The sequence below is a fragment of the Lepisosteus platostomus genome, chromosome 23 (assembly GCF_059453375.1).
Source record: "Lepisosteus platostomus isolate fLepPlt1 chromosome 23, fLepPlt1.hap1, whole genome shotgun sequence".
Taxonomy (NCBI): Eukaryota; Metazoa; Chordata; class Actinopteri; order Semionotiformes; family Lepisosteidae; genus Lepisosteus; species Lepisosteus platostomus.
In genome coordinates, this window is record NC_142633.1 from 9,267,455 (window position 1) to 9,294,930 (window position 27,476).

General features: G+C 45.0%; 1 protein-coding gene across 1 annotated transcript; it reads left to right on the forward strand.

Annotated features, from left to right (window-relative positions):
• The first annotated feature begins 98 nt into the window (after positions 1–98).
• Positions 99–26,363, forward strand: padi2 (peptidyl arginine deiminase, type II). Its single transcript, XM_088617268.1, has 16 exons — positions 99–347; positions 9,882–10,044; positions 11,011–11,080; positions 12,282–12,343; positions 13,459–13,576; positions 15,469–15,594; positions 15,826–16,004; positions 16,329–16,432; positions 17,253–17,364; positions 18,362–18,469; positions 18,812–18,963; positions 21,086–21,233; positions 21,777–21,870; positions 23,317–23,390; positions 24,091–24,219; positions 24,869–26,363. Exons 1-16 carry the CDS (start codon positions 256–258, stop codon positions 25,100–25,102), a joined length of 1,965 nt encoding a protein of 654 aa, XP_088473394.1. The 5' UTR covers positions 99–255; the 3' UTR covers positions 25,103–26,363.
• Positions 26,364–27,476: the final 1,113 nt, after the last annotated feature.

A 27,476-nucleotide genomic window follows, 5' to 3' on the forward strand; every position in this document is an offset into this window, starting at 1 on the left:
TGGCGCCACCTCGCGTCCGCACGGCGCTTTGTCACTGTGTCACCCGCCACGGGGACAAACTTCAAAAGAACGAGAGAACTGCGAGGGGTCTGTCCAATCACGGCAGAGTTCGTCTCGAGTGGGCGGAGGAGTCACCTGTTATGAAAAAGACAGTTCAGAGCCGCTTCCTGCTGCACTAACTCAGAATAGCGGTTTGCCGGGAGACCTCCAGCCGAACTGCGTCCGTACTGTGGAAGAAGCACGACTGCCTTCATCATGGTCCGTCAGCGAACTGTGCGCATAGAGAGTGGGGTGACCACGCGTGTCGTGTATGTGGTGGGGACGGAGATGATTGTGAATGTGCACAGGTATGATTCGCTCGCTGCTTTCCTTTTCGCACTGTTGTCATCGGCACCGGTTTGTTTCAAGTTGATAACGAGAAGACTTAACACACCGGGGTTTAACAAAGCATGAAATGCGTTAGTCTGCTGTTATTATTGTATTCGGCCGTGGCTTTTGTCCACAGAGACTTGACATTTATACTCCATTTATGCAGCTGTGCATTCTACAGCAGCAGATAGAGCAGGGGTACCTAGAAGAGGTGCAAACACAGTGCCCCACCCGGAAATTAATCTCCCAGGCAGGACTATTCTATCACTACACGGGCGTTTTGCTCTGATTAAAACTGAAAGCGTACAACCGAGGTGGAATTTATTCCACGAGTTCAGTTTCTATTTAATGGCTTCTTCAACCAGTTACAGCCGTCATTGAAATAGACTTCAAAGCATATCGTACCGTTTAATTTTTTTACAATGTAGTTATTTCTTTAGCAAAGCTATTAAATTAAGTCACAAGTAAAGAGGCACGACGTTTCATGTTGCACACAAGGTTTAAATTATTTTAAAAAATCTTTGGGTTGAGGACGTTTCGGACAAAAGTCCTTCTTCTGTAGTTTACAAAGAAATGTAACCACAGTTTTCTGTGCTGTGGCAACATTCCTTTCTAAGCATCAAAAGAAAGACTTTTAGCAAAGCGAAAGTTTTTTTTAACACTCTCAATACTTTTTTTTCCTGAAAACCGGCAACCGCAACAATAAATGTAGTCTAGTTTTGTGTTGAGAAACAATGCACAGAGCAAACACTACACTCTCTGTCGAAGAACAAAGACAGCTCTCATTTCACTGCGGGTCAAAATAAACAAAAAATCAGAAAAGACAAAACAAAAACCATGCGCCGGGTATTTCAAGCAGGAAACCGAAACACACGATCTTAAACCGTGATAACGTTTCGGTTATCTCTATGATTTTTTCAAGTCCAAAATAACTTTATCTTCATTGAAAGAAACGGAAAAAAAATAAATCTGCTACAATCCCACGGATGAAGTTTTGACTGCGTGTGACTTCCCTTACTGGCAGGTTTGCGGCGAGACTGGCAGATCGGTCACTCGTGCGCTTATTTCTTCATCTTCGCCAGAGAACCGCACAGTTTCTGGAATGGAGAAATCATAACGGATTCCCAAACAAACACTAGTGCCCTTGCAGACATTAGAAAAGGTTGCCCAATATTGTTTAATTCGCATTCAGCATAACACCCTGTGACGAGACGCGTTAACCATTTGCACGACGTTTAGCCGATAGATCATCCGCAGGAGACTTTGTAGACCAAAGTCAGAGACCCGACGCCGAAGGTTTCTTATCATAGCGGAGCCATTCTTCAGGTGTCACAGAGATGTTGTGGTGTGGGGGCGTGTGAGGCAGCTTGAAAAGCTTGTCAGTTCTGCAGGGCTCATGTGTGTGGGATGGTGGTAGATGTACTGTACATTTATTTTAGATTCTGATCATCTGTTAGTGGGTCGCACAGTGGCGCAGGGGTTAGCATTGCTGCCTCGCAGTGCTGGGGCCCTGGATTCAGTTCCGCACCTGAGGTGCTGTCTGTGTGGAGTTTGCATGTCCCCCCCCCCCCCCAAACCCCGTTCATTTAGGGTTCATCCAGGTGCTCCGGTTTCTTCCCTCCATCCTGGTGGGGTAGGGTAATTCTGGGACATTAGCCCTGGTGTGAGTGCGTGTGTGTTTGTGAAAGTCTGCCCTATGATGGATGGCTGTCTTGTCCAGGGGGTACCCTGCTTTGTGCCCGTTGTTTGCCAGGATAGGCTCCGGCACCCCTGTGACAATGAGTTGGAAGGAGCAGCTAGAACATGGATGGATGGATAATTGTCTGTTTTTTAATTTTATGGTACTGGAGGAGTTCTGACTGAGCGATATTGTTGGAATGCTGTTTTGTGTTATGGTATTGGACTGTTGTTGTATTGTATTATTGCTGTACATATTGTATGTATGTTGTATATGTACAGCATGTATATGTATGTATGCTGTATATGTTGTATGTTCCCTTAGAAACAATAAAGGTTAATTTAATTCAACTCTATAATCAAACCAGGAAACAAAACGTCATGTAATGCTACACCTCTGCCTGCAGCCAGCGTCTAATTAAAGATCGAGTTGGATTTAACCAGTGCAAAGCAGTTAAGTCCCGCAACTGCAGGTCAAGAATTGTTTTCAGCAGGTAGCAGGTTTGACCACTATTCGTGAAGGAAAGGTAAATGGTTCTAGGCATGTTGATCAAAATATCACAGGTTCCAATGAGAAATGTGCTGCACCTCCTCCTGGTTTCTTACATGATGCACTTGTCAAAGGGTGGAGACTCCCTTATCAGCTTCTGCTTCTTTAACATCTGCATTTTCTGTTCCAACCCTTGTTCTCTGCAGGAAAACTCTTCACCAGTGTTTTGCGCCAAAACCCTTGCATTGTTTAGAGTGCTGGAATTTTATTATGGGTGTATGAGAGATGCAAAGCCAGTTGGATAGCTCTAAATGAAAACCCACTCTCTACATCCTGACCAAGAGCTGGTTAGACAAAGCAAGTTTGTTTACTTCACATGTTCACTGCCTTTATAAGATGATATAAGAAATGTTTGAACTTCTGCTTTCAACTACACACTGTTGGTTAACTGGAACAATTAAATATGTTGCACCTATGCATCTTCTCTGTACTCAGAGAATATACCAAAAGGTTTCTACTGTATACCTCCCATTGATTTGAGCTAATCTACACTGCGTTTTCCAGTCTTAGCCATTTAGGTCCCCATGTTATCTGAGCTCTTCTTGTCATGCCTGGGCAGGCATGAACTCACAGCCTTCGGTTGCCTTGGGAACCAAGCACATTTTTTTTGAGAAGCCACATTCCACCCAGTGCCATTCAGACAAGCTTGGGCTGGATTTCTTGACCCCCTTTGGCCGATGAGCCACTCTATTTACACCCTATTATGCCACTGGTACGGTGCTCTGTCATTGAGGTGGTTTCAGGATCATGGCAGTGTGCTCCCCGTACTGACCTGCGTCTCCCAAAGTTATTCTTTGCCTGAAGACTTCCAGGTCAGTTCCAAACCTGATCTGCCTGGTTAAATCAATCTCCTGCTCAGCACCAGAACAATGGCTCCAGCTTTCCACTGGTTTCCCACACAGCAGCACAGTCTACCTGTCTGATCCTGCCCTGAAAACTGTGTTCACCATCAGACCTGCCCCGCTCTCAGCTGCCCTATCCCTTTCACCACCTCTGTCACTCGGAGATCACCGAGATCCTGCATTTGGATTACTTAGCATGTCAGCAAGACACAGCTATCATTTTTAGCTAACCTCGTCATAACACTTCTAAATCGCACATGCAAACCAGTTAGTGACATTACTTAGTTCGATTCCTTAAAATGCTCTCACAAATGCCAGATTTCCAGGAGCTCAGAAAATGCAGCTGAAGAGATCAAAACAAAATGAATTCAATTAAGTAGTTGGTCAGTTAGAGGTAAAATGAATTAAGAACATACCCCCACTAGAATTAGTGCTACTGGAACTCCAACGACTAGTGTTGGAACAATCCTTAATACCAGCTCTGCGAGAAACTGCTGCATAGACAAATCTTTTCAAAATGACTGTCTGTTTCTGTAATGATATGCAGGTCTCATCTGCTGTTGCACAATGTGTATGTTCACACAAAAGCTGTTAAAATCTCTCTTCCCTAAGAAAGGCCCTGCTTCTCCACTGACTGCTTTGTTACATTTACTTATCAGAAACATCCCTTTTCTTCCCCAAGCCAGTGGTAGGAGGCAGGAATGTACTTTATGATGGAAGATGTTTCATCAATGTGGCTGCCTTCAGCTTTTAATTTGAGGGGGTGGAGTGGTGATAGAGTTGTAGAATTGTTGCCTCACAGCGCTGGGTTTAATTCCGGACACGGGGCGTTATTGGGTTTGTATGTTCACGCCGTGCTAGCGTGAGTTTCCTCCAGGTGCTCCAGTTCCCTCCCGCAGGTCAAAGTAATGCTGGTAAGTTAATTACCTTCTGGAAAAACTGGCCCTCGTGTGAGTGGATACACTACGTGTCTGTGTTTCTGTGTCTGCCCTGCGATGGTCCGGTGTCCCATCCAGGGTGCACCCTGCCTTGTGCCCATGGCATGCTGGGATAGACCCTGGCTCCCCCGTGACCACTGAACCTGATAGAAAATGTGTGGATGAAATCTGGGCAGTTGTGCTGAATCACTATATAATTATAGTTCTGCTAACTGCTAAAACCCTATGGTCCACAAGGAGAATGAAGACTCTGTCTTGTCTGATTTCAAGAAACAGGTGGATGTATAGTTACAAGTAGAATTTAAATCAAGGGATACTATTTTAAAATGGTGTAATGCACTCAGTGTTTAAGGAAATGTCCTACACTGACAGGTTGAAAGAACTGGACCTTTGTAGTCTTGACCAGACAGGACTATGAGGGGACCTAATAACAAAGTCAATCTAATACATGTCTTCTTGATCTATAGTGAAACATGAACCATAGGACACAAGTAGAAACTAAAGTGAAGAAAAACTAAGAATGGGAGGCACTTCTTTACACAAAGGGAGGTGGGAGTATGCTACCCAGCCATGTATTTGAAGCTGATACTCTGGTTTCCTTCAGCTCCTAACTATCAAACAAGCCAGATGAGACAAATTGCCTCCTTTCGTTTGTAACTTTTATGATACTTTTACGAACTCCAGTTGTGGGAACACACACTGTAAAAGAGACAATTAAGTGATTTGAATAATTATAATATTCTTAAAGTGTTTCTAAACACTGTAAAACCATAATCTCATTCCTGACCTAATGCCACCATTCTGATTTCCATTCATTTTCACTTGTCGTAAATGAAGAGTCATGCTTTGGCTTCTATCTGCATAATGATTTTTCAGCCACAGTGTTATTTTTTTCTTTTCGGTCTCGTGTTTTGAAATTCCAGCATGGTTGTCATGTTCACACAGGAAAGACAGTCTGGTGTGTTGAACCAGAAAGTGCTCTAGGCATCACTGCTTCAGCTAAGATTGCATGTTTGCACTTTTCATGTTCTCTTGCCACGAATGCAGACTTAGTTTTCATCATTCAGTCATTTTATCCAAAGCAATTTATTAGGGATTAGGGGTTCAGGATGGATCAACTGCTGCTGCAGACTCTCATATAATACTGTATGTGTTTAGTTTTATAGCACAAGTAGCTTCCTCAGGGCACTGATCAGTAAGTGACTGAACCTTGTACATGCGCATAACAAACCCTTCATAATATTCGTGTTAGTGAATAAATGAAAAGGATTTCTTGCTTTATGTTGGGCGTTGCAGTATATAAAAAAGGAAAAGGTCTATAAACTGAATTATCCCGGGGAGGGCTCACAGTTCTTTATTTTGTGATTCATTCTGGACAGAGGTGTCTTCTGTGAGGAGACTGCTTGTTGGCCCTGTGCGTTTTCCCTAGTCAGTCCATCTGCCTTCCACTTTCCAAATTAATTGGCATCTCGAAATTGTCCCGGAGTGCTCGTGCACAGCAGAAAAGAGCCTTTCCTCTCCAGGTCAGAGTCCAGGCAGGCTCCAGGCTGCTGTGATCCTTGCCAGAAATAAGAACCTTTCTGATAATGAATGGTTAATGGATATTAGTATACTGATCTTGCCTTTAATAATCGTTGAACTGAAAGCTTTGCTCCCTGTTGTCATAGGATACTTATCTTAAGCAAATGATTAAAACCTGCTGCATTTAACAATGGTAAAAGGTGAAAGCTGCTTTTCCCTTTTGACAGTATGGCAGTGCTTACTGGGTATCTGCAGTACCTCTGGGGTTTAAACTGGATGGGCCAGTATCCTAAAACAGCAGGTGAATGAACCACAGAAAACAACAGCACGCTGAACTGTCAGGCTCAAAGCCTAATCAATAACACTGTAAAGAACAGTCAAATACAAATGCAAACAATTAAACAAGGCTAACGTTAAAAGCCCATGAACTTGTGTTACAAATGAACTATTTGTTGACAGACATGTACTGTATAGCACAAATAGACAGAGTGCACTACTGGACTCTAATAGCTGTGTTTAAATAAATATAATAGCTTTAACAATAGAACATGCCTGGATTTCAGGCAGACTGGGGCTGCAGTCCTCAATCCACTACCCAAAGGCAATGTTCTTCTCACATTCTTTCGGGATAATGAGTTTGGCTACATGGCGGTACAGGCCCTGTGCCACGTCACGGCCTGCCTTCTCTCAGTACCTGCAGGGCTCCTGCTCAAACCGGAGACCCCCCAGAGAGCTCAGGGGCAGGGCTTCGGGATAACCGTTGCCGTGTGCAGACCATCGCTTTAACACGACGTACAGGAGTTGAGAAGGGAATCTATTCCACAGTGCTTCGGTTCATTCGAAGCACAGTTAAAGCTGTTGTCATGATATAATACACCTTTCCATAGCCATGAAAGGAGACTAAATCAGCCACTGACATCCATGTGAAATCTGGCGTGCAAACTGACTCCTGTGCAATTATGTTTGCAGAACAAAGCCAGACATTTCGAATGGGAGCCTCACACACAGCGGCCAGCCTTAGCTTCCAAACCACACTTCCAAAGTATTGTGCTCTCCTGATTGTGGGCTGTCAGCTCCAGACCAGCTTCTAGTAGTCCTTTTCAACAGAACCTGCTGTGTAGCTGGAAAAGGTAACTCAAGTAGACATAAAGGGCTCTGTTACACAAAGAGGTGACATAACTGCCCCAGGAACTCACTTAAATACTAGCTTTGTGTGTTCTGAAACCTGTTCATTTTCCACATGTGAGGAAACAGCCCCTGCAGGCAAACTCTACAGCTGCAGCTTTGAGTAGCTTGAGCTATGGGACAGTAGTATTTCTGTTCTCTCATATGTCAAGGTAAGCTCATCGCCCTGAGAGAGGTGTGCTTGTTGTGAAAAAGCAGACACTTGCACCACTGAAATAAGACAGAGCAGTGCAAATATTGAAGTTCTATGTGAGCATCAGTGTCAAGCTCCCTACGATTAATCAGCAAATCACCAGATGCTGTGTTTGTGTCTGCTCTGTTTTGTGTTTGGTGCTGTGCACCATATTGATTATCTCCACTTGAGAGTATGTGACTCTTTTTGTTGGTGTCTTGTCCATTTTGGAGCTGTGGTCACGTGTACTGTCACGTATTCTTGCACTGATAGTGACAGGAGCCTGTTCAAAGTACTCTTTTATTTTCCGTGAGTATTTCCTGTAATTATGTTCCAGTATGGGGATGTGTAATCCTCCTCAGTAACATGTCAGTGTGCAGGGTGTTAGTCATGTTGCCTTCATGCTACTATCTGGCTATGACTGGATGATGGTGTCATCCAAATCCTTCATTACCTGTACATTGTAAATCCTCTGCAGGCAAAATACTTCATTATCAAGCTGCTCTGTGGCTGCTTACCTCAGTTCCAGAGCCCTTTAAATCACCTTCAAGAGGGCACATTGAGAACATACAAACTCCATGCAGGTTACACCCCAGGAATTGGACACAGGGATAGCTGTAATGAGAACTGCTGAGCCCCCGTGCTGCCCTGGAGTACTAATATTTCTGATTAATACAAACTAAGCACAATTCTATGTACAACCGCAATGGACAGAGAAGAGCTTCATGCAGCCTTCTAAACTTCTTGCGTGCCAACACATTGTGGTCAATTTGTGGTTGTGCTGAATAGACACGCTGCTCATCCACTGCCTGGAAGGTCACCGCCTTTGTAATGAGGCAAGACTTTTTGTTTGTTTCATTTATCTGCAATGCTCAGGTTTCACAATGCAGTTGTTTAAGTAAATTAAATCAAGATAAGCAGCTGGTGCCATACTGTTGCTACTTAGTAATTCAGCTCAAGAGCAACAGTTTATCAAAGGTCTGTCTTATCAGCATGTCTTCAACCGGTTTAGGAACAGTGTTAATAACCTGCCCTTTTCTAGAATGACCATAATGGAACTCAGGTGCTGATCCCAATGTAGTAAGAAGACCTCACACCTCTGTAAGGAGAGACTCCAGGTCAAAATAAAGACAGTTGTAATGTGACACTGCTGGGCCCCAACTTTGCTTTTTACAGATATCTGATCCCTGACATAAAGACAAAAACCCAGCTTCCTTATAGGGCTGGTGTTTGTTTGTTAACCCTAAGGGCATGTGTGCAATAAAAGTTCGGAGTAAAAGACAAACTTGGGTCCGCACTTCTGAGTAATTGGACATAAACTACCTTATTTCCTTGGAGTTTGCAGTGTTCTAGATTTTTTACTACTGTAAATTTGCATTCGTTTTGAAGATAAGAATGATAAGTCTTACAGTTCTACTCGTTGACTTACCTACACTATTTCAACAACCATTGTGTGTTTTCATCATGTGGTCTTACCAAGCAGTGAGCTCAGCCGTTGTTGCCGTCAGGCAGTGAGGTATTAGAGAAGAACAGACTCCCTGTAATTGCTTTAAATTACCTTTAACCAAACTGTAATTACCGCCTGCGGTACCACTTTAGCTATGCAAAACTGACTACATGGTGGTTCCAAACGGGTTTTTTCAGAAGGGAAAAAACAGCATTTGTATATCGAGGAACCTTAATTTTCTCGGTCTGAATGAGACAGTGTAGAGAACTGGAAACACACCCAGAGAGACATTTCAAAAGGATGGGCCTGCTCTGGCTGTTCGTATTGTGCACAGTCTGCTGGGTTAACTGGGGCATGTTATTGGGATTTATCCCTGAGAGGGACAAAATAATTCAGATGATGTTTTATTAGGTGTGGAAATACATTGTTTCCCGCACCTGTTTCACGTTCAATGTACAGTACAGCTTTATTTCTCTCCTTCACCCTGTATACAATCGTATGCTCTTAATCTTTGACAGATTCAGTTTCCCAGTTAAAAATGGGAATACCTGTTCAATACAACACTAAGACCTGAGCTGAATTTCACTTCACAACTCATCAATCTCTACCAAGCACAGCTTCCGGGTGACACTGATCACTAATCCCAGAGCCCACTAAACTCTTGTCAGCCCTGCAGTTCACCAGCTGATACAGCATACAGCAAGATCTGTGTATAATGTTGTGCATTTATGTTTTCTAGGTGATGAATGAGGTGTCCTGACATTTTTCTTTTCAACAGAATGGACATGTGCTGTATAATAATCACTATTACAATGTTTACAAATATTTATGGTTAATAATCACACTGAAACATCCTATAGAGAGAGGGTTTTTGGGAATAGGGATGTGGAGAAGACATAATGACCATTAATACCTCTTGAAGGGAAATAAGTCTGTAAAATAAACACTGGAAATGCAGAATGTAAGAGACCCAGTCACCGTGGAGATGGAGGTCCAGTAGGAGTCTGTGTCGCTGTGTGCTGGAAACATGAGAGTGCACCAGCAGAAGTCTCTGAAACAGTCAGTGTCAGGACCCGACAGGAAGAGCGCAGGTCTTTTAGGGGTATTTCCATGTAGTGGCTTTGGAAAAGGTAAGAAATGAAGGGAATCAAAAATAAAAAACAGAAAATGTCTCTTGCAGGAGTGCTCCCCCCCAGTCCAAGAGCTTCGGGGTCCAATGCTCCAACGCAGTGCAGTTCCAGATCAGTCCCCCTACCCAGAATACCTTCCCACTGCCCCTCACTGGAGCGGCTTTCCTGCACATTACAATGGACAGCGCCAGCAAACACGCCAACGCTGACAAGGTAAGCTCAGGTCCCACGAGAGCAAAACAGCGCTCACTAAGCTGTTGCCCAGTGCGATCCCACCATGCTGTGGGTAAGGAAGGTGTTGAAGGTTACTGCCGTGCAATCCCAACTGCAACATATGTGTGGATTATTCATTTAACAGACCGAGGCCTTGTGAACAGCCTTACAGAAACGACAAAGGCAGTTTGTTGGCGCCTCACTCGCTATATAAAGGTACTCAAGATGAGTGCTCTTGGGGTTTGCGGTCCAGGTGTCAGTAGTTTAATTCTGCGTTGCGCTGCTACCTCAGTATTAGCCAGTGTGCCGGTGACACGGGAGATGGGCTTGGTCAGCCGGGGTTTCTCCCAGTCTGTGGTGGAAACAGGGATGCCTGTCACTTCCTAGGCACCTGAAGGGTGACAGTGATGTCAATAAGAGAAGCATCGCTCATCCAATCGGCACCAGCTGTCTTAAATGTAGACGAGTCATAACAATGCAGGTGGGAAAAATAAGTGTTCAGGAAAAAAAGGCCCATTATATATGGATTCAATTATATGTTTAAGTGAATTTCGAAGGAAGACCGTAAAATACACTCGTCACTGTGGAGCATTGCTGCCTGCCTCGCAGTGCTTTGAGTTCAGTTCCGGACCTGGGGTGCTGTCTGCATGGAGTTTGTATGTTCTCCCCATGTTTGCGTGTGTTCCCCCCAGGTGCTCGGATTTCCCCCCCACGGTCCAAAGACTTACTGATAGATTAATTGGCATCTGGGAAAAGTGGCCCTGGTGTGAGTGTGTGCGTGTTTGCGTCAGTGTGTGTCTGCCCTGCGATGGACTGTCGTCCCGTTGCTTGCTGGGACAGGCTCCAGCTCCCCCAAGACTCTCTACTGAATAAAAATATTAGATAATTGATGGATGGAGAGCCAAACACGAGAACATAAAAATGGTTCGAATGGACGCCCTAATGAAACCATTCTCTTCCTTGCAGCTCTCGGTGACTTATTATGGCAAGGACAAAGAGGAGCTGGGGAAGGCCATCCTTCACCTTACTGCCATTGGTAAGCTGGCACACTGTGGCCTGGACACCCATCCAGCAATGTGGCAAGAACTGGGTTTCACAGATCAGCAGAAAATGGCTTTTCCCTACTGCCAAGCAGCTGTCAGATCGTAAGAAGGGCACAGAGCTTATAAATAACACCAGAAGATAAAAATAGGTTTTAAATAGACTTCAGCAACTGATCCAATCATCCTGTGCTTCATACACAACCACTTAGCATGGTGCTAAGTGAAATCGCCTTTACCTTCTTCCGGGAAGATGTAAGGGATGTGCTCAGAAGCTTCATTTTGGTGGCACAGCTAATGAGCAAAGCAAATTCCACTTTCCTACGTACCGTGTGTATCATGGTCATGTTGCAAAGGGAGATAGAAGTTGAGGGTTTTTACAATATGACGCTATACCTGTGTGGGGACTATTTTTGCATGAGGAGTGAATCATGGCTTAGATATTGTGCCAAGAAACTTTAAAAATAGTGCTTGTAGCACTTTACACAAAGCCACTGACTCTGATCTTCAGTTACTACTCTAGAAGGTGATTGACTGCCTACAAAAAGCCTCCTTTTTTTGCATTTTGTAGGCAAAGATCAATCCTGTTAGCGGAGGCAATTGTATAATTTTAATAATAATAGGATCAAGCAGTAGATGAACTGCATACCACATTTGCACTATTCTCTAAAAAGGTTTGCTTTTAAAAATAACTGCATTTATTTCTGCAGTTGAATGATTCACCATAATTTTTCATTTTTAAGGTCAGGAAACCATTTATTTGCCAAAGTTGTAGCTAGACATTGACGTCTATAACCTGGATAGGGCAGAGACCTGAAGTGATTGTGACTAAAGAGCAATCACTGAGCTTCAGAGGGGGGAAAATGTAAGCATGTAGGTTGTGAATTTGTAAATCACAGTACATTTCATATGTTACCAGGAGCGACAACATATAAAGTATCCTGACCATGTAGCCACAATTCTTCTGAGACTTATCACCACAGTGCATTACTGTCGTGTAATTTCAAAGAGGAACTGATATTCGATTTGGGCACTTTCAGCACGGTCCTCCCTTATCTGAAACAGAACAGGGAATGGAAAGACCTGAGGGATGATCAGAGTTGTACAGCTGTTGTTTTTGGTGGGAGTATGTTGGGGGCGCAGGAGGCTGATGAAACTTTGTGAGCTCCTCTAAGCTCTCGCCTCCCCACACTGCAGAGATCTCCCTGGACGTGGACGCGGACCGCGATGGTGTCGTGGAGAAGAACAACGCACACAAGGTATGGTTTCCACACAGCCACTTGAACCAAGCAGACTGGCTTCTGATACGCGCTATTCTTGTAACTTGCCTTAACCTGCTAGATTTAGTACTGAACCCCTCTCCTCCCCAATATTACCAAAATTGGCATAAATATGGATTTGTCCATCACCCATTTCCCATGTCTCAAGTTTTCCCCCAGTTGTTTCATCTCTGTGTGAAGCCTGCTCTTCTTAATGCAACAGGGTACTATATTTACAACATACCAGTGCAGAAAGAGGAAATGTGCTGGGCAGCATTAATGCCCAAGGCAGCACATGGCTGCTGTCTTACCAAACAGACGAGTCACTTCCCCAGAAATCACAGTCTATTTTGACTGCAGTGACGGGATTTAGAACTATCTCCCTGCGCTTGCTTACATGAGTGTGCCACAGCAGCCCAGTGAATAACTTAGAGGGGTGACTGAGACAGCACACCCCTGACAGACAGCCCTGGCCAGCTCAGCTGTAACTGATCTTAGTCAAGCTACCAGGCTCTCAGATGACAGGGAGGTGAAAGCATGAGGCATGTTGGTTACTGGAAAGCAGTTGTCAGCGTGACTGTTACGCAAATGCATTAGTTCACTCTAATGCAAGCCTGTATTAAAATAATGAACGGGGTGATAAAGGCTCTTATTTTTCCTTTCAGACAAACCGTTGGGAATCTGCTCACTCCATTGTAAATCGGTTACTCGCTAAATTTGACCACAGTAGAACATTAGGCCTTCCCAGTTGTATACATACTCACCCCCACACCCCGAAACTTCCAAAACTGTGAACCGGTCTTCACTGAAATCCTCTGTGGAGTCTGGCCAGGCAATGCAGTAAATACCTTTGCTCAAAGTGACACTTTTCATGCTTTTCATCAGAAACGCGAATGGGCATTGTGACACAGTGTTCTGCTCATTGCCACGTACAGTAAATGTTTAACATCTCTGGATAAGCTTGCAGTGGCAGCCATGTCATACGGTGGAATTGTCCTAAAAAGGACTTTCCGCCCAGTGTGAGCAGAGGTCCGAAGGGGCCCACACCCCTGGTGCTCAGGGGACACACAGGGGCGTCTCTGCAGGGCACTGACAGGCTGAGCGTGTCTCTCCAGGCCTCCTGGAAGTGGGGTCCCAACGGACACGGTGCCGTCCTCCTCGTCAACTGTGACTCTGAGTGGGTTTATAAGAAACGGCAAGACTGTGAAATCGACAAAATAACCAAAAGCTCAGGTAGGCTAGTGTCTTTGTTAAATCTAAAATCCGCTTTCTGAAAACTGGACACCTTTCCAGAAGTGAAATTGCGCTCTTGTTAATATGTTGTGTAAGAACACGGGGGGAGGTAGTCGGAGGGGTGTATACAGGCTGAAGGAATGAAAAGGCCTCTGCATTAGGAGTGTGAAGCTTACAGCCCACAGGCCAAGACCAGCTCTCCAAGCCCATTTGTCCTGACCATGTGGCAGTTGCAGTTGGGGCCACTGGCATGGATTCAGTCTGCGTCTTGTCTGAGCCTGAACAGCCCAGAGGGAAAGGAGGCTGAATTAACTATATTGGCGTCACCTACCTCACACTCCCTGTGGTCCCCTACGTCCATCCAGTCATGGTGCCCCTGTTTGATGGTGTCACTGGAGTGGTGTGTCTTTGCTAAAAAAAACCTGTGCACACACGTCCTCTGAACTTCTACTTTACCTTTTGGAACAACTTCAGTAAATAAACCGACTTTGGTCTCACTGAAACAGTGCCTAGTGTTTTTTATGATCTCAGAGGGAGATTTTCAATCATGGTAACAATGGTGTAATAAACGTGTTATTAAAGGAAAAAATAAATGGCGCTGTGTAGATCAGGAGAAGTGGAGAAATGTATACTGTATTTCTTTTGTAAAAGTGTAAGATAATTGCTTAATTTGTACAAATGGTTGCTGTTGCAAAGAGCAATGGCAGTAGTAGTAGATTTTTTGTTTTGTTTTCATGTTGGTGATATCTTTACCCTTACCCTGTGCTGATTGTTTCCCAGTTTAAAAACACTAAACCTCTGCTAATAACGAAATAAGACAAGAGCAGCTTCTCAATTAATCACTACAGGAGCAAGCAGACTTGACAGGTGAAACTGATCACTAATGCCAGGGCCCGAATTGCAGCTAACCATTTGATATAAATTATGTATACACCCATCCTTCGATTAATGAACAGAATTTCTCAAGAACTGTTCGTAAGGTGAAAATGTTTTAACCAAAAATGAAGTTAACATTACTTTGCATATAAATCCTTCCAATTGATTCCTGAGAACTATAAAATTACCAAATCTTACTTATTTTTATCTTAACGAAGCACTCGGTTGTCAAAGTAGAAACACTATTACTTGTTTGTAATAAAGACCCTATTTACCCTAGTACATTAATTAACAAAGAAAATGTGGTCAAATTATGAGGATGGTAACATCCGTTCAGCTGCAAAGGATGTGCCTTCATTGTAGGAAAAATCTCTTCAATTAAGCAAAATCAGTTTGTAAAACCAAATGTTCATAAACTGAGGCATGGGTGTATAGCCAACACCCAGTTTAAGGACATTTCTTTCTTCAAACGCTATAATGCAAAATTTCACATAATTCTCATTACTCATGGGAATGCCAGTGGAAATGACACCTATTGTTACACATTAACACTTTACGTATGAAAACCTATGACTTCACGAGTACTAGAAAATTGCCTAATATTACTTGTTGCTACTGTACCTTACAAGTACTAAATTGTCAAAATAAGAACACTATTGGATGTTTATGATAATGCATTAGCCCATTTAACTTAGTGCAGTTGTTAACAAGGCAAAATATGTTAAAATGGCAAACTGTCAAAGGACACAGCGAAGATCCCTTCAAGGCTAATCAAAAGTGTTTCGACCGTTTGCCTTCTTCAGTCTTTTCCATCACTTCACATTTTAGTTAACTTGCGAAGAACTGGCAGGATGATCTTCACGGAGAATGTTCAATGCTAATAATCACTAAGTAAGCGAGACCACAAGGGAAGAGACTGTGAAGGGAATCACTCTGAGTCAAAATAGCTTAGCAGACTGAAAGATATTAAAATACTTGCTTTTAACGTGTGTGTAAAGGCTGTGTATGTTTGGCAGATTTGGCAGACATGTCTCAGATGCTACTGCGGACCAGCGGGCCAGCGGAACTGCCAGAGGGATACAAGATCACCCTGCACATCTCTCAGAGTGATTCCGGCAAGATAGGGGTGTTCCAGAAAGACAGTAAGTGTCAAGCCGTGGCAGAAATGTCAAGATGTAGACTTCTAGAGCACGGCCATCACTTAACCAAATAATCAGAGAACTGCATGAGGGGTGAGGGTTTCTGGGAAATGTCTGATGTAGCGCGGCGATGCAGCACTAGGTAACGAATGGGCCTGTTCATTTTTTGACGTAGGAGAGTGAAAGTGCAGATAATCCAGCGGTCACTCACTCGCGTACTCTTGCCCTCTCCAGAATCGCTGTCTGTTTTGAACTACCCCCTGGTGCTCGGCCAGAAGAGGCTCTCCCACGTGGTGAAGTACACTGGGGGTGCGTCCGAGACTGAGTTTTTCGTGGAGGGGCGCAGGTTTCCCGACGAGGACTTCCCGGGCCTGGTCACGATCAACCTCAGCCTCCTGGAGCCCAGCACACCGGTCAGTCCTGCTGCACCTGGGATCCTCACTAACGAATTCACTCCTGGGATGAAACATGATGGGATGGGGTCTGGGCGAGTGCTGAAATGTGGGACAAAGTAAAACTAGTACAAGAAAGTAATTTGGAATCAAAGTGTTGACCTAGGATATCATATCATTCATTTCATGCTGAAAACTAAGCCTCGAAGTTGGAACTGATTAATAACTTAGGTGATATGACTCCAATGCATTCTAGTACACAGATCTTTTATACTTGTTCTGGCCACCAGTTTGTATTACATGCAAATGCAAGAAGAAAGTTAGTAATGTGATACATTCTGCCAGGGCTTCCCGGAGACGCCCATCTTCACAGACACGGTGGTGTTCCGGGTGGCGCCCTGGATCATGACGCCAAACACCCTGAGGCCCTTGGAGGTGTTTGTGTGCAGGTAAGAGGGGCGCTCTCCGGCTCACAAAATTCATCTAGAAGAAAAACGTGGCAGGGGTAGCTGCACAAGTAGGAGTACGAAGCAATTCCATAATGCATGAGCTCTCGTTCTTCTTGCGGCTTTTTCTCTTGGATTAAGGATTCTGGGTAATGAAAAAATTACTTGTGGTTATAAATGAGGAGCTTGTGCAAACTTCAGCCATCCTCCAGATCCATTCACTCTAGGCAGGAGCTTTTCCTTTTAACCTCTGCAGTAAAGAACAAAGCAGGAGGATCTTAGCAGTCTTGGCACCTGAAGAAGGCTCCACAGCCGAAATGTTGTGTCTCTTTTCTTTTCCTTTCAGCGTGGAATAAATCTTTACCTGTTCCTCTGCAGCCTACGCATGCTGACGCAGCTGCCTACTTGACAGTGCCAGTCTTTACTTACTTAATTCTAAGGCTAAAAATAGTTACCAATCTCCAAAATGCCCCAAAATGTAAACATTCATATTGGTACTGTGGATCTTATCTACCACTTTCTAGAGTGAGCGAGTGCTCATTACATTTAAAACTTGCGATAACTTCAGCAATTATTTCACTTGTTAACATTGCAGCTCACCTTGTTGTATATCCAGAGTTCTGTCCCATCGTGATAGTACAAATCGCCTTATCGCAGCAATTTGAAGCTGGTGAAGAGGATTAATAATTCTGAGAATATGGCCCCGGATGGCTCAGTCACACAGCCCCTGGGCATGCCGTGTGTGGTCACACAGTGAGAGTGGGGTGTCAGAGGTGGCCAGGCCGAAGCCCACCCACAGCTGTCCTGTTGTGTCCCCCCCCAGCACCCGAGACAACTTCCAGTTCCTGAAGGGCATGAAGGAGCTGGTGTCCCGCTGTGGGATCAAGATGAAGATGTGTTATGAGTACATGAACCGTGGTGATCGCTGGATGCAGGTACAGAGCGTCCTGGCTGTACAGCCATGCTGCTGTGATTCAACAGGCATCATAGGCAGACATCCGTATTCCAGTCTGACTCCCAGGATGCCTCACTGCACATGCTATCTTTCACTGTAAAAAGATACACTACAGATACAATAGGTATTATTAGTGCCTGGATTATTTTTATATTTTGGGTTTAGAAAGAAGCAGCAGTAATGAGTGCATTTTAAGCAACAATATAAGTAAAATGTACACAGTAATTTGTAAAACCTCCAATTTATTTCACAAAACAGACAATTTCCAGGTATATGCAGCTCCATGTTCTGCAATTCAGAAAGAGACAACAAAACTTCCAGTGATATGAAAAGGCCCTATGACATTGTAAACAAGCCGGCTTGTGAATACATCTCTTTTAATCCAATAGAAATATTGCTCTCGATTTCGAGATGGCTTTGCTGACAAATACTACTACACTTACCTGTTTACTGCATGCAAATCACATTGGAACATTTCTGTGGTGAAACGTCTGGTGCACAACCTTTACATATTCGCCCGTATATCACAATATATTGGTCATTACAGAGACTAGTGAGCAGGAAGGGCGACCGCAAATCACAATTCTCGCACACTCTTGCTCTAGCCCGTGGTGAGACCACGGGTTTACGACAACATGGCAACATACAGTACTTTTACCCAGTTCACTATTTTGTGCTAAATTCGAAATGTGTGAAATTTTTCTATACTGTTAATGAATTTGTTACTGAGATTTAATAACCGATCTGAGAAATTGGGACCGCAGTTCCCCTATAATTTGAATGCATCCATAGGCAGTTGGACTGTGCTATGATGATTCTTTCAAGGTGCTGTAATTCTGTTTTATTGATCCAAACAATGCAAACTACAGTATGAATCACAGAACAGTGGAACTGCTGGAATAGTTTTGGCTGTTGAGTTTCCCTGTATGTCAGAAGCCGCTCAGGTCAGTAACATCTTCAAACTGTTTTTTGTACAGGATGAACTGGAATTTGGCTACATCCAGGCACCCCACCACAGCTTCCCTGTAGTGCTGGACTCCCCACGGGACGGCGACCTCAAAGACTTTCCCTACGAGGAGCTGCTGGTACCCCCATACTTGAACTGCCCACCGTGTGCAGCAGTTAATGTACCCCTGTTATAGCCACGTACTGTGCTATAAACACTAAAGCACACAAGCTTCGGGCAGACGCACATGGCTGAGACACTCCCTGCCCCATTACAGGAGCCACCTGGCTTGTGAAATTTCCAAGCACCCAGTTTAAGAGGACTGTGCTCAAAATGTATTTTGCTGTTATATACGTCAGTCTCACCATGTTATACAACTGGAGCCATAGCACCATCTAACTCACACCCTTTATCAGCGGAGAATGGGCTGCCCCCAATCCCCACTGCTGTAGTGATCGAGCTTTCCTGTTTTTCCCCGCAGGGACCGGACTTTGGGTACGTGACACGAGTGGCCTGGGATGAGAAAGTGAGCAGCCTGGACTCCTTTGGGAACCTGGAGGTCAGTCCCCCTGTCACTGTCAATGGGAAGGTGTACCCCCTGGGCAGGATCATCATTGGCTGTGCCTTTCCTACGTGAGTATCACAGGGGTGCTGCCTCCTACCACCCCTCTACTATCATTAGAACATCAGGAAGGAGAGGGAGGCCATGGGGCCCATGTTTCTCGTTTGGTTCTAAGTATCTTCAAGAGCCAGTGTAGCACTTGCTTAAAAGATCCCAGGGGACCCACTTCAACAATGTGACTGGGCAGCTTGTCCCAGATTCCTGCAAGCCTTTGTATAACAAAGAAGTGCCTCTTCTTCTCAGTCCTGAAGTGTCTGTCCTTGGGCCCTTGCATCACTGTTGATCTCGATAATGACCACAGGACTTTCCTTCAGTTTTGCGGCATCTCCCTCCCGACATTCAGAATTTTTCATTTAACCCTTTTATTGTCTTGTAGTGAATGTAGTCATCAGAAACACTCAGATCATGCACTTGTGCATTATCTGTACAATAAGATGTACATAACAATACAGAATGTTTAGCATATTCCTCCCATCTATTTTCTAACTGCTTTATCCAATTCAGGGTCGCAGGGGAGCTGGAGCCAATCCCAGCAAGCAATGGGCAAGGGGCAGGATACAACCTAGTCAGGACACCAGTCCATCGCAGGGCACACACAAACACACTCACACCAGGGCCAGTTTTCCCAGAAGCCAATTAACCTTCCAGCATATCTGTGGACTGTAGGAGGAAACTGGAGCACCTGGAGGAAACCCTTGCAGACAGCTGCCCAAGTCCAGAACTGAACCCAGGGCCCCAGCACTGCAAGGCAGCAATTTCGTATATTCAGTCATCTTCATGGAAAGTTGTACTGAAACCTCTAACGCACTGTTCTTCTCCATGAGTCTCTGTCTTCTACCACTCTGAGCAGATCTCAAAGCGGCCTTGCTCTAAATTGAATGACAGGTCTGTCATCAGCCTGTCTCGCCTAAACAATTACTCAAGGCACATTGCAGACCGTGAGGCATCATTTTACCGCTTATTAAAAAAAAAAACCTGCTTCAACATGTTGACATCTCGAAATGCAATCTTGCAGTGTTATATCAGGGGAAGAACGAAACTGTTCTATTGAAAGCAACTGTTCTGCTATTGTTACTGTGCCATGAGAGGAAGTGTCTGAAAGACAGTAGTTTACATGTCAGGTTGTTGGTATAGAGAGTATGGTAAAACCAATCAAAAGTGAATAGCAGTTAACTTTGTCTAGCTTGTTTTGTTATGTTGGGGATTCAAGACTATTCAGTTGACCTGTTTTTTGAGCATTGAGCAGTAAGCATAAACAATATAGTTTATTGGCCTATTGGGTGCAAAGAATTTGAAAAAAAATACATAAGAGAAAAACAAAGAAAGGCTGGTCAGTGCCCTGTGAGCATGTGCGAAAGTCAAGCTATATACATTTTAAAAACTGTATTCTGTTCAACACTGCACAAGAACAGACTCCAGCTTCTCCAGAATCCATTCTTGTAGATGTCCGGAGCAGCCCGTCAAAGTAACACTTTGTTAATGCCAGGGGCCCCAAGAAAAAAAAAACGAACCTGCACCTTGAAACAACGTCCCTCACTGTTACTCCGCTGAGTGGCTACAGCCTGGTGTAACTGGAGCCGGTCCAGGCTCCTGTGAAGCGTAGTTCAGGACCCTATGCAGACGGTATAATCCGGAAGTAAGCGGAGAAGGACAAGAGGGAAAACACGATGAGGATCAGGACAGGAGGACAGACAGGGGGGCGTGACGACGGTGATCCGGTGCTCTGGGGGGGCGTGTTGCAGGCAAACAAGTCCAAACAGTCCAAGGGGGAAATTCGGGGCATAGTCCAGGGTCCAGAGGCCGGGAGAACCATCCCAAGACAGACAACGTTAAAATCCGGAACAGGAACAGGGAATATAAAAACAGGATGACGAGGCCAGGTGCTCCGAGCCCCGGACTCAGATGGTCAGGACGCTGTGGTGAAGTTGATGCCGTCGGGTCTCTCCTGGACCCACTGGTAGGCGGGCTTCCGGGCGTCCATCTCCCAATGCCGAGCACGGAATAGTGGGAGCACCTGGTTTAAATAACAGGCGAAACAGGGGGCAGGTGCAAGTAATAAACTAAAATCCGAAATGGTTGGAGCGCCCTTAAGAGGAGGGATGACGATCGTGACACCTGGGTTGTGTTTTTCAGGGCAAGCCAAGGCCGCAACATGACGAAAGTCGTCCAGGACTTCCTGTGGGCTCAGAAGGTCCAGTCGCCTGTGGCGCTCTTTTCCGATTGGCTGTATGTTGGGCACGTGGATGAGTTCATGACCTTTGTCCCCGCTCCTGACAGAAAGGTACATAAACCAGAAAAAACCCAGGGAGGGATGGACAGAGACTGACACATGGTCAAGGAAGGGGGGACTGGAAGTGAAAGTTGGTTAACATTATGAGAAATCTCATCAGATTTGCTCATCGGAACAAAGTTCAGGCAAGTCAAATTGCCTGCATTTCACAGATGAAAACACAGGTTGTTATGATTAAACAGTGTGTACTATACACATTATTTATACAAAAATGAACTGGGCATCACGTGTTTCGATAGTTTTGTGAAATTGCCAGGTTTCACTGAGTCAGCACCAGCAGGGCGTAGATCTCCAGTCTTGATCTGCTGTGGTGCAGTACACATGACTTTTGGTACAAAGGTTAGCACTCCCATTTCCTTAATGGGACTGCAGTAGTCCTGCTGTCTTAGTAAAGAGTGCACAACGCAGTGATCCCGCAACAGAAGCATATGTGCAATTTAGTGGATAGTAAATTAGAACTTCCCACCGTAAGCAGAGCAAGAAATCCAGGTAAATTGTACAAGATGGGGAAATGGTTTCTAATCTCTTGGTCAGGGTTTCCGCCTGCTCCTGGCCAGCCCTGACGCGGGATACAAGCTTTTCCGTGGGTTGCAGAAGGCGGGTCATGGGAAAGCCAAGATGTTTGAAGGTGAGGACATATGAACATAAGAAAGGTAACAGACGAGAGGAGGCCATTCAACCCATCCTGCTTGTTAATGATCGAAGGATCTCATCCAGCCGCTTCTTGACAGACACCAGGGTATCAGCTTCCGCTATTGCCAATCTGCCCTTTGTGAAGATTATTTTAAACATGTGTCTTCTGGACTGTCTTTCTGCAGTGTCAGCTAGTGTCCTCTGTACTGTGTCCATGTAGTGTCAGACAGTGTCCACTGTACTGTGTCCCTGTAGTGTCAGTCAGTGTCCACTGTACTGTGTCCCTGCAGTGTCAACCAGTGTCATCTGTACTGTGTCCCTGCAGTGTCAGCCAGTGTCCACTGTACTGTGTCCCTGTAGTGTCAGCCAGTGTCGTCTGTACTGTGTCCCTGCAGTGTCAGCCAGTGTCCACTGTACTGTGTCCCTGCAGTGTCAGCCAGTGTCCTCTGTACTGTGTCCCTGCAGTGTCAGCCAGTGTCCACTTCACTGTGTCCCTGTAGTGTCAGTCAGTGTCCACTGTACTGTGTCCCTGCAGTGTCAACCAGTGTCGTCTGTACTGTGTCCCTGCAGTGTCAGCCAGTGTCCACTGTACTGTGTCCCTGTAGTGTCAGCCAGTGTCCACTGTACTGTGTCCCTGCAGTGTCAGCCAGTGTCCTCTGTACTGTGTCCCTGCAGTGTCAGTCAGTGTCCACTTCACTGTGTCCCTGTAGTGTCAGCCAGTGTCCACTGTACTGTGTCCCTGCAGTGTCAGCCAGTGTCCACTGTACTGTGTCCCTGCAGTGTCAGCCAGTGTCTTCTGTACTGTGTCCCTGCAGTGTCAGCCAGTGCCCACTGTACTGTGTCCCTGCAGTGTCAGCCAGTGTCCACTGTATTGTGTCCCTGCAGTGTCAGCCAGTGTCCACTGTATTGTGTCCCTGCAGTGTCAGCCAGTGTCCTCTGTACTGTGTCCCTGCAGTGTCAGTCAGTGTCCTCTGTACTGTGTCCCTGCAGTGTCAGCCAGTGTCCTCTGTACTGTGTCCCTGCAGTGTCAGCCAGTGTCCTCTGTACTGTGTCCCTGCAGTGTCAGTCAGTGTCCACTGTACTGTCTTCCCTACAGTCTCAAACAATGATCCCACATCTGCCACAGCTCACCGGGATTCTCAGCACAGTCTATGTGTGTTTTTTACCCTAGGCTCAGTTGTCCTTATTCATCAGTGCAGGAAAATTGTCCTCATTCTGGTTAATTAGTTATATTGTCATTTTTTCAGCATGAAACATTGGATTCAATATACCATATCTACATTTACATCAGAGAGTATTTGTGTGTGTGCATGGGGGGTATTCTAAAAGGAATACCTTATTAAGAACTTACTTGCTTATTACAATGCTGCATATTCTCTGTTTCTGCTGCCCATTCTTGTTTGGAAGCATCCTGACCAAAAATCATTTTCAATTCCTTCAGGGATGAAAGAACAGATCTCTGTGGAAGCCATTTTGAGCAATAAACGTCTTCAGGAGGAGAATAACTTCGTCCAGGTGAGGAATCTGTGAGTCACACAAGAGTCACGAAAACCACAGTCTATTCCAAACAGCTCAAGGGCTTAGACAATTAACAGATTAAATTCATCAAGACTCTGCCAATCTCTGCATAACTAACAACAGGAGTGTGCAGGAACAAAACCTGGAGTATATAACGTAAGAGGGATTCCTCTGCAGTAACATACAATTGCCAGTGCAATGCCCAGATTAAGCGTGATTAAGTTGTCTCTTGTAAATCGCTTGACTTACAAGAGACTTGGAATTGACAAATTTTCTCTGATAAGTACTACCTCTCCTGCAAGCCGAGCAGTGACAACAGGCAGAGTAATGCATGGATGACTCTTGTTTACACTTTGTTGACTCAGAGGGCCTGAGTTGCTCAGTTGGTTGGGAGGGTATATCATAAAAAACTGGAAATTCTAGACTCAGAAAAGGACAATTAAAAATAGGCAAACACCAACTAAAGGACAAGTATACTAGAAAACTATTTTAATAAGCAAAGGTGAAATTGTAAACATTCATAAACTACATACTTTATCATGCAAATCAAGCCAAGTATGAAACCAGCAGGCAGTCTCCTGCTTTCTATTTCAGCTGCGCAGAAGCTCAGCTGTCATTTTAGGATGTGAGCAAAAATGTGGACATGTGATCAAAACCGCCAATGAGCTTTCTTCACAGTGCCTCTCTCTCCCCCCAGAGCTGCATTGACTGGAACCGGGACGTCCTGAAGAAAGAACTGGGGCTGGAGGACGAGGACATTATCGATCTGCCCATCCTCTTCAAGCTGGAGAAGAACAAGAGGGCCGTCGCCTACTACCCAGACATGGTGAGTGGCTGGTACACTGCTACAGACACAGCAGGCTGCCCACGGCAACAGTAGCAATGATGATGGGGCCTCCTGGTGCATGATCCGATTCACTGGTAAAGGCTCTGCGATCCCAGGTTCGAGCCTGGGCCATGCCACTAACCAGCTGTGTCTGCAGAATTCCCAAATGGGAACGGGCGAGAGTAATTGGCCAGAGCATTTTCGGCTCTCTGTGGCCCATGTGACTTTCCAGGTTTTGGGGTTTTGCGGGCATGCACTCTCCTGAACTTGATGCCGAACCTTCAGTAAGGGGCAGAGATGCATTTATTTAAAGCTTCCTTTACCGACACTGGTGCAAAAAAATACCTCACCACTGGATACTACTGTCACCTGCTTATTTTATCTCTTCTAAGCTGAAGCATAAGACCTCAGGAACAGATGAATCACCTGGTTAATCTGAGAAGTTCAGGTACTTCTTTAACCCAAAGGAGAATCTGATCTCCTAGAATACTCCTGCAAAGGAGTGAAGCACCCGATCATTTAGGGACCCTTATAAAGTTCACTACATGGTTGCCCTTGAGGGTTGCAGACTTCTGATATCAGGGCCGGGTCGTTCAAGATTCACCGTGATATAGTCTGGTGTTGCAAGATGCTGCCTGTTGTGTTGCAGGTCAACATGATCGTTCTGGGCAAGAACGTAGGCATCCCCAAGCCGTACGGCCCCAAGGTGGGCGGGCGCTGCGCCCTGGAGGCTGAGATGTGCTCCCTGCTGAAGGGGCTGGGCCTCAACTGCACCTTCATCGACGACTTTGCCGCCTACCACAAGCTGTTGGGCGAGGTGCACTGCGGCTCCAATGTGCGCAGGGAGCCCTTCGCTTACAAGTGGTGGGAGTTGGAGCTGTGAGAGGGAGGGGAATAGCAGGAAGGGAGGCCGTCACCCTACCTCCACGATGGACCTCCACACGTATGACTGACCTGATTCTACCTACTGCAGGATCTCAAGCTTGAGGACATGGGATTTTGGAAACTTGGGTCACTCCACACCCCCAGTGAGAAAAGGCTGTTGAGCACTGCAGTGAATACTAGCAGGGTAACCTGGGACAGTGTTAACTCTGTTCACGGCAGGCAAGAGTATAGAACACTTACAGATAATTACAGATAATTAATCATTTCAGATATATTCCAGAGTAATCTGATTTCAGTTGGACATCCTGCCACAGGTTGAATTTGACTAAACCTATTCCCCATCTCTAGAGAATTATATTAGGATGAGGTGTTTTTGATAAGCACCTAAGCAGGCTTAGCAAGAAATCTCATTTGATTAATTAAACAGAATAAAGTCATAAGCATACCTGATAAGTACACTAAGGTTTCAGAATACATGAATTTAAGGAGGTGCTTAAGAAGCACAATTGACTGAGCATTGCAGAAGGGTAAAGACCGGTCAGCCAAGGCGGTCTCGGGTCTCCGTGACAGCTGGGGTGTTTGCAGACCACACCTCCCTTCCAATAGACACTGAACCTCCTGCAAGGGCCTGCCGATCCTGTAACGTGCTAAAAGATGAGCCGGTGGGAGGAATCATCTTCATTCTCCTGGTTGTGGTTGCTGGGTTCGTAATCACGAGCCGAGACATGGAAAAATACACAAAAATACACTTGCTACTCCAAATGAGGGTGGTGGATAAGAAAAAGAATTGAGGGTTCCAATTTTATTAAAATAAAATACTGCTGTAGGTTGCTTACCTTAATAAAGCCTGATATTTAACATCAGCAAAAGACTGACAGGCCATCTCTACAGTGTCCCTTACACACCACAGTACATAAAGACCAGATGCGACCTGTTATGAGATGTGTTCAGGCTAACATATTAACCTCTTCAGTAATAGTCTGCAGCCAGCAAGCCTCACCTTGCATCCAAACCTACTGCCCCTACCAAGTGGTCCTTGAACCCGAGGCCTGCAGATCCATTATTCTGTGTTGTTCAAGGACAAGGCAATGGCACTATGCAATAAAACCATCTCAATATTTTTTCTAAAAATTCAGTTTGAAAAAGTTGACCGCCAAGTTGTTACACTGTGGACATATATAGAGGGAAGAATGGCCTTTCTACTGGTACTAATGGCGTATTGCTAAACCCAAATAAAGTTTTAATTTTTTTCAAATTCCCATTTTGTGTGCGTGGATCCTTCATCGGAAAGTCCAAAATTTGCAAACATAACCACTACAAAATGCAAAGGGTGTCCAAGCAGCCCAGCCAAGGTAAGTACAGGCACTTTCTCAGCGGTCGTGTAAACTGCTTTGGCCCAAATGCCAGGAGCTGGAGCCTAGGCTGTTAGTCACAACTCCAACTCCCCATTCTGACAAGTGTTTCGCAACATTGTAGAGCTAGCAATAGCTGGACACGACCCTGTAGGCTTCCTGTGAAACAGCAACTCCCTAGGGTTCACAGAGATGGCAGTCAGCCGTATGCTTTTCTGCTCATTAGCACTCTTGCTCTTGTAGGGTGCTGTGGTGCTCCAGTGGGAAAGAGTAATGGCTCAGACAGACCAACAGCTCTACTGCCACTCAGATGCATGGCTGTCTAGAAAGGGGTAGCCTTTGGTAGCTCGTTAGCCTTTTGGAAGCTAATTGATCCCAGGATCTCATCTAGCAGTTAACAGAAAACATAAGAGTATCGGCTTCAACAACATGGCTGGATAGCTTGTTCCACACCCCCACCACACTTTGTGTAAGGAAGTGCCTTCTGTTCTTGGTTTTAAATGCACTTTGCCCCGCAATGCGTGTTTCACGGGTGATCCTGAAGAACTCCTCTGGGTTGGCTTTGAGCTTTTTTTTTAAAAAATACTTGGGAGCGCATCCCCTTCAGTCTTCTCGGTTCAAGACTAAAAAGGTTCAGTTCCTTCAGCCTGCCAGGTTTGGACATGCCCTATAGCTCCAGTATGCATCTGGTTGCTCTTCTCTGAATGAATTCCAGAGCAGCAATATCTTTTCTATAAAGTGCAGACCAAAATTGTACATGGTATTCTAAACGAAGCACCTAAGGAGTGCTACAGTACATAATTTACACAACATCCCCATGTAATTCTATACTCCCCCACACGCTCCAGAAGAGAAAAATGATCATTCTCCATCTGTACTGTAAGGCAAGCATCTTTAAACAACTGGCTATCCCAGATTTTATGTCCATAACTTCCCAATATTGGAAATATGCAAATTCCAAATTTCTCAAAACACATTGTGCTTCCAAATCATACAAATCACGCTTTACAATCTCATGCA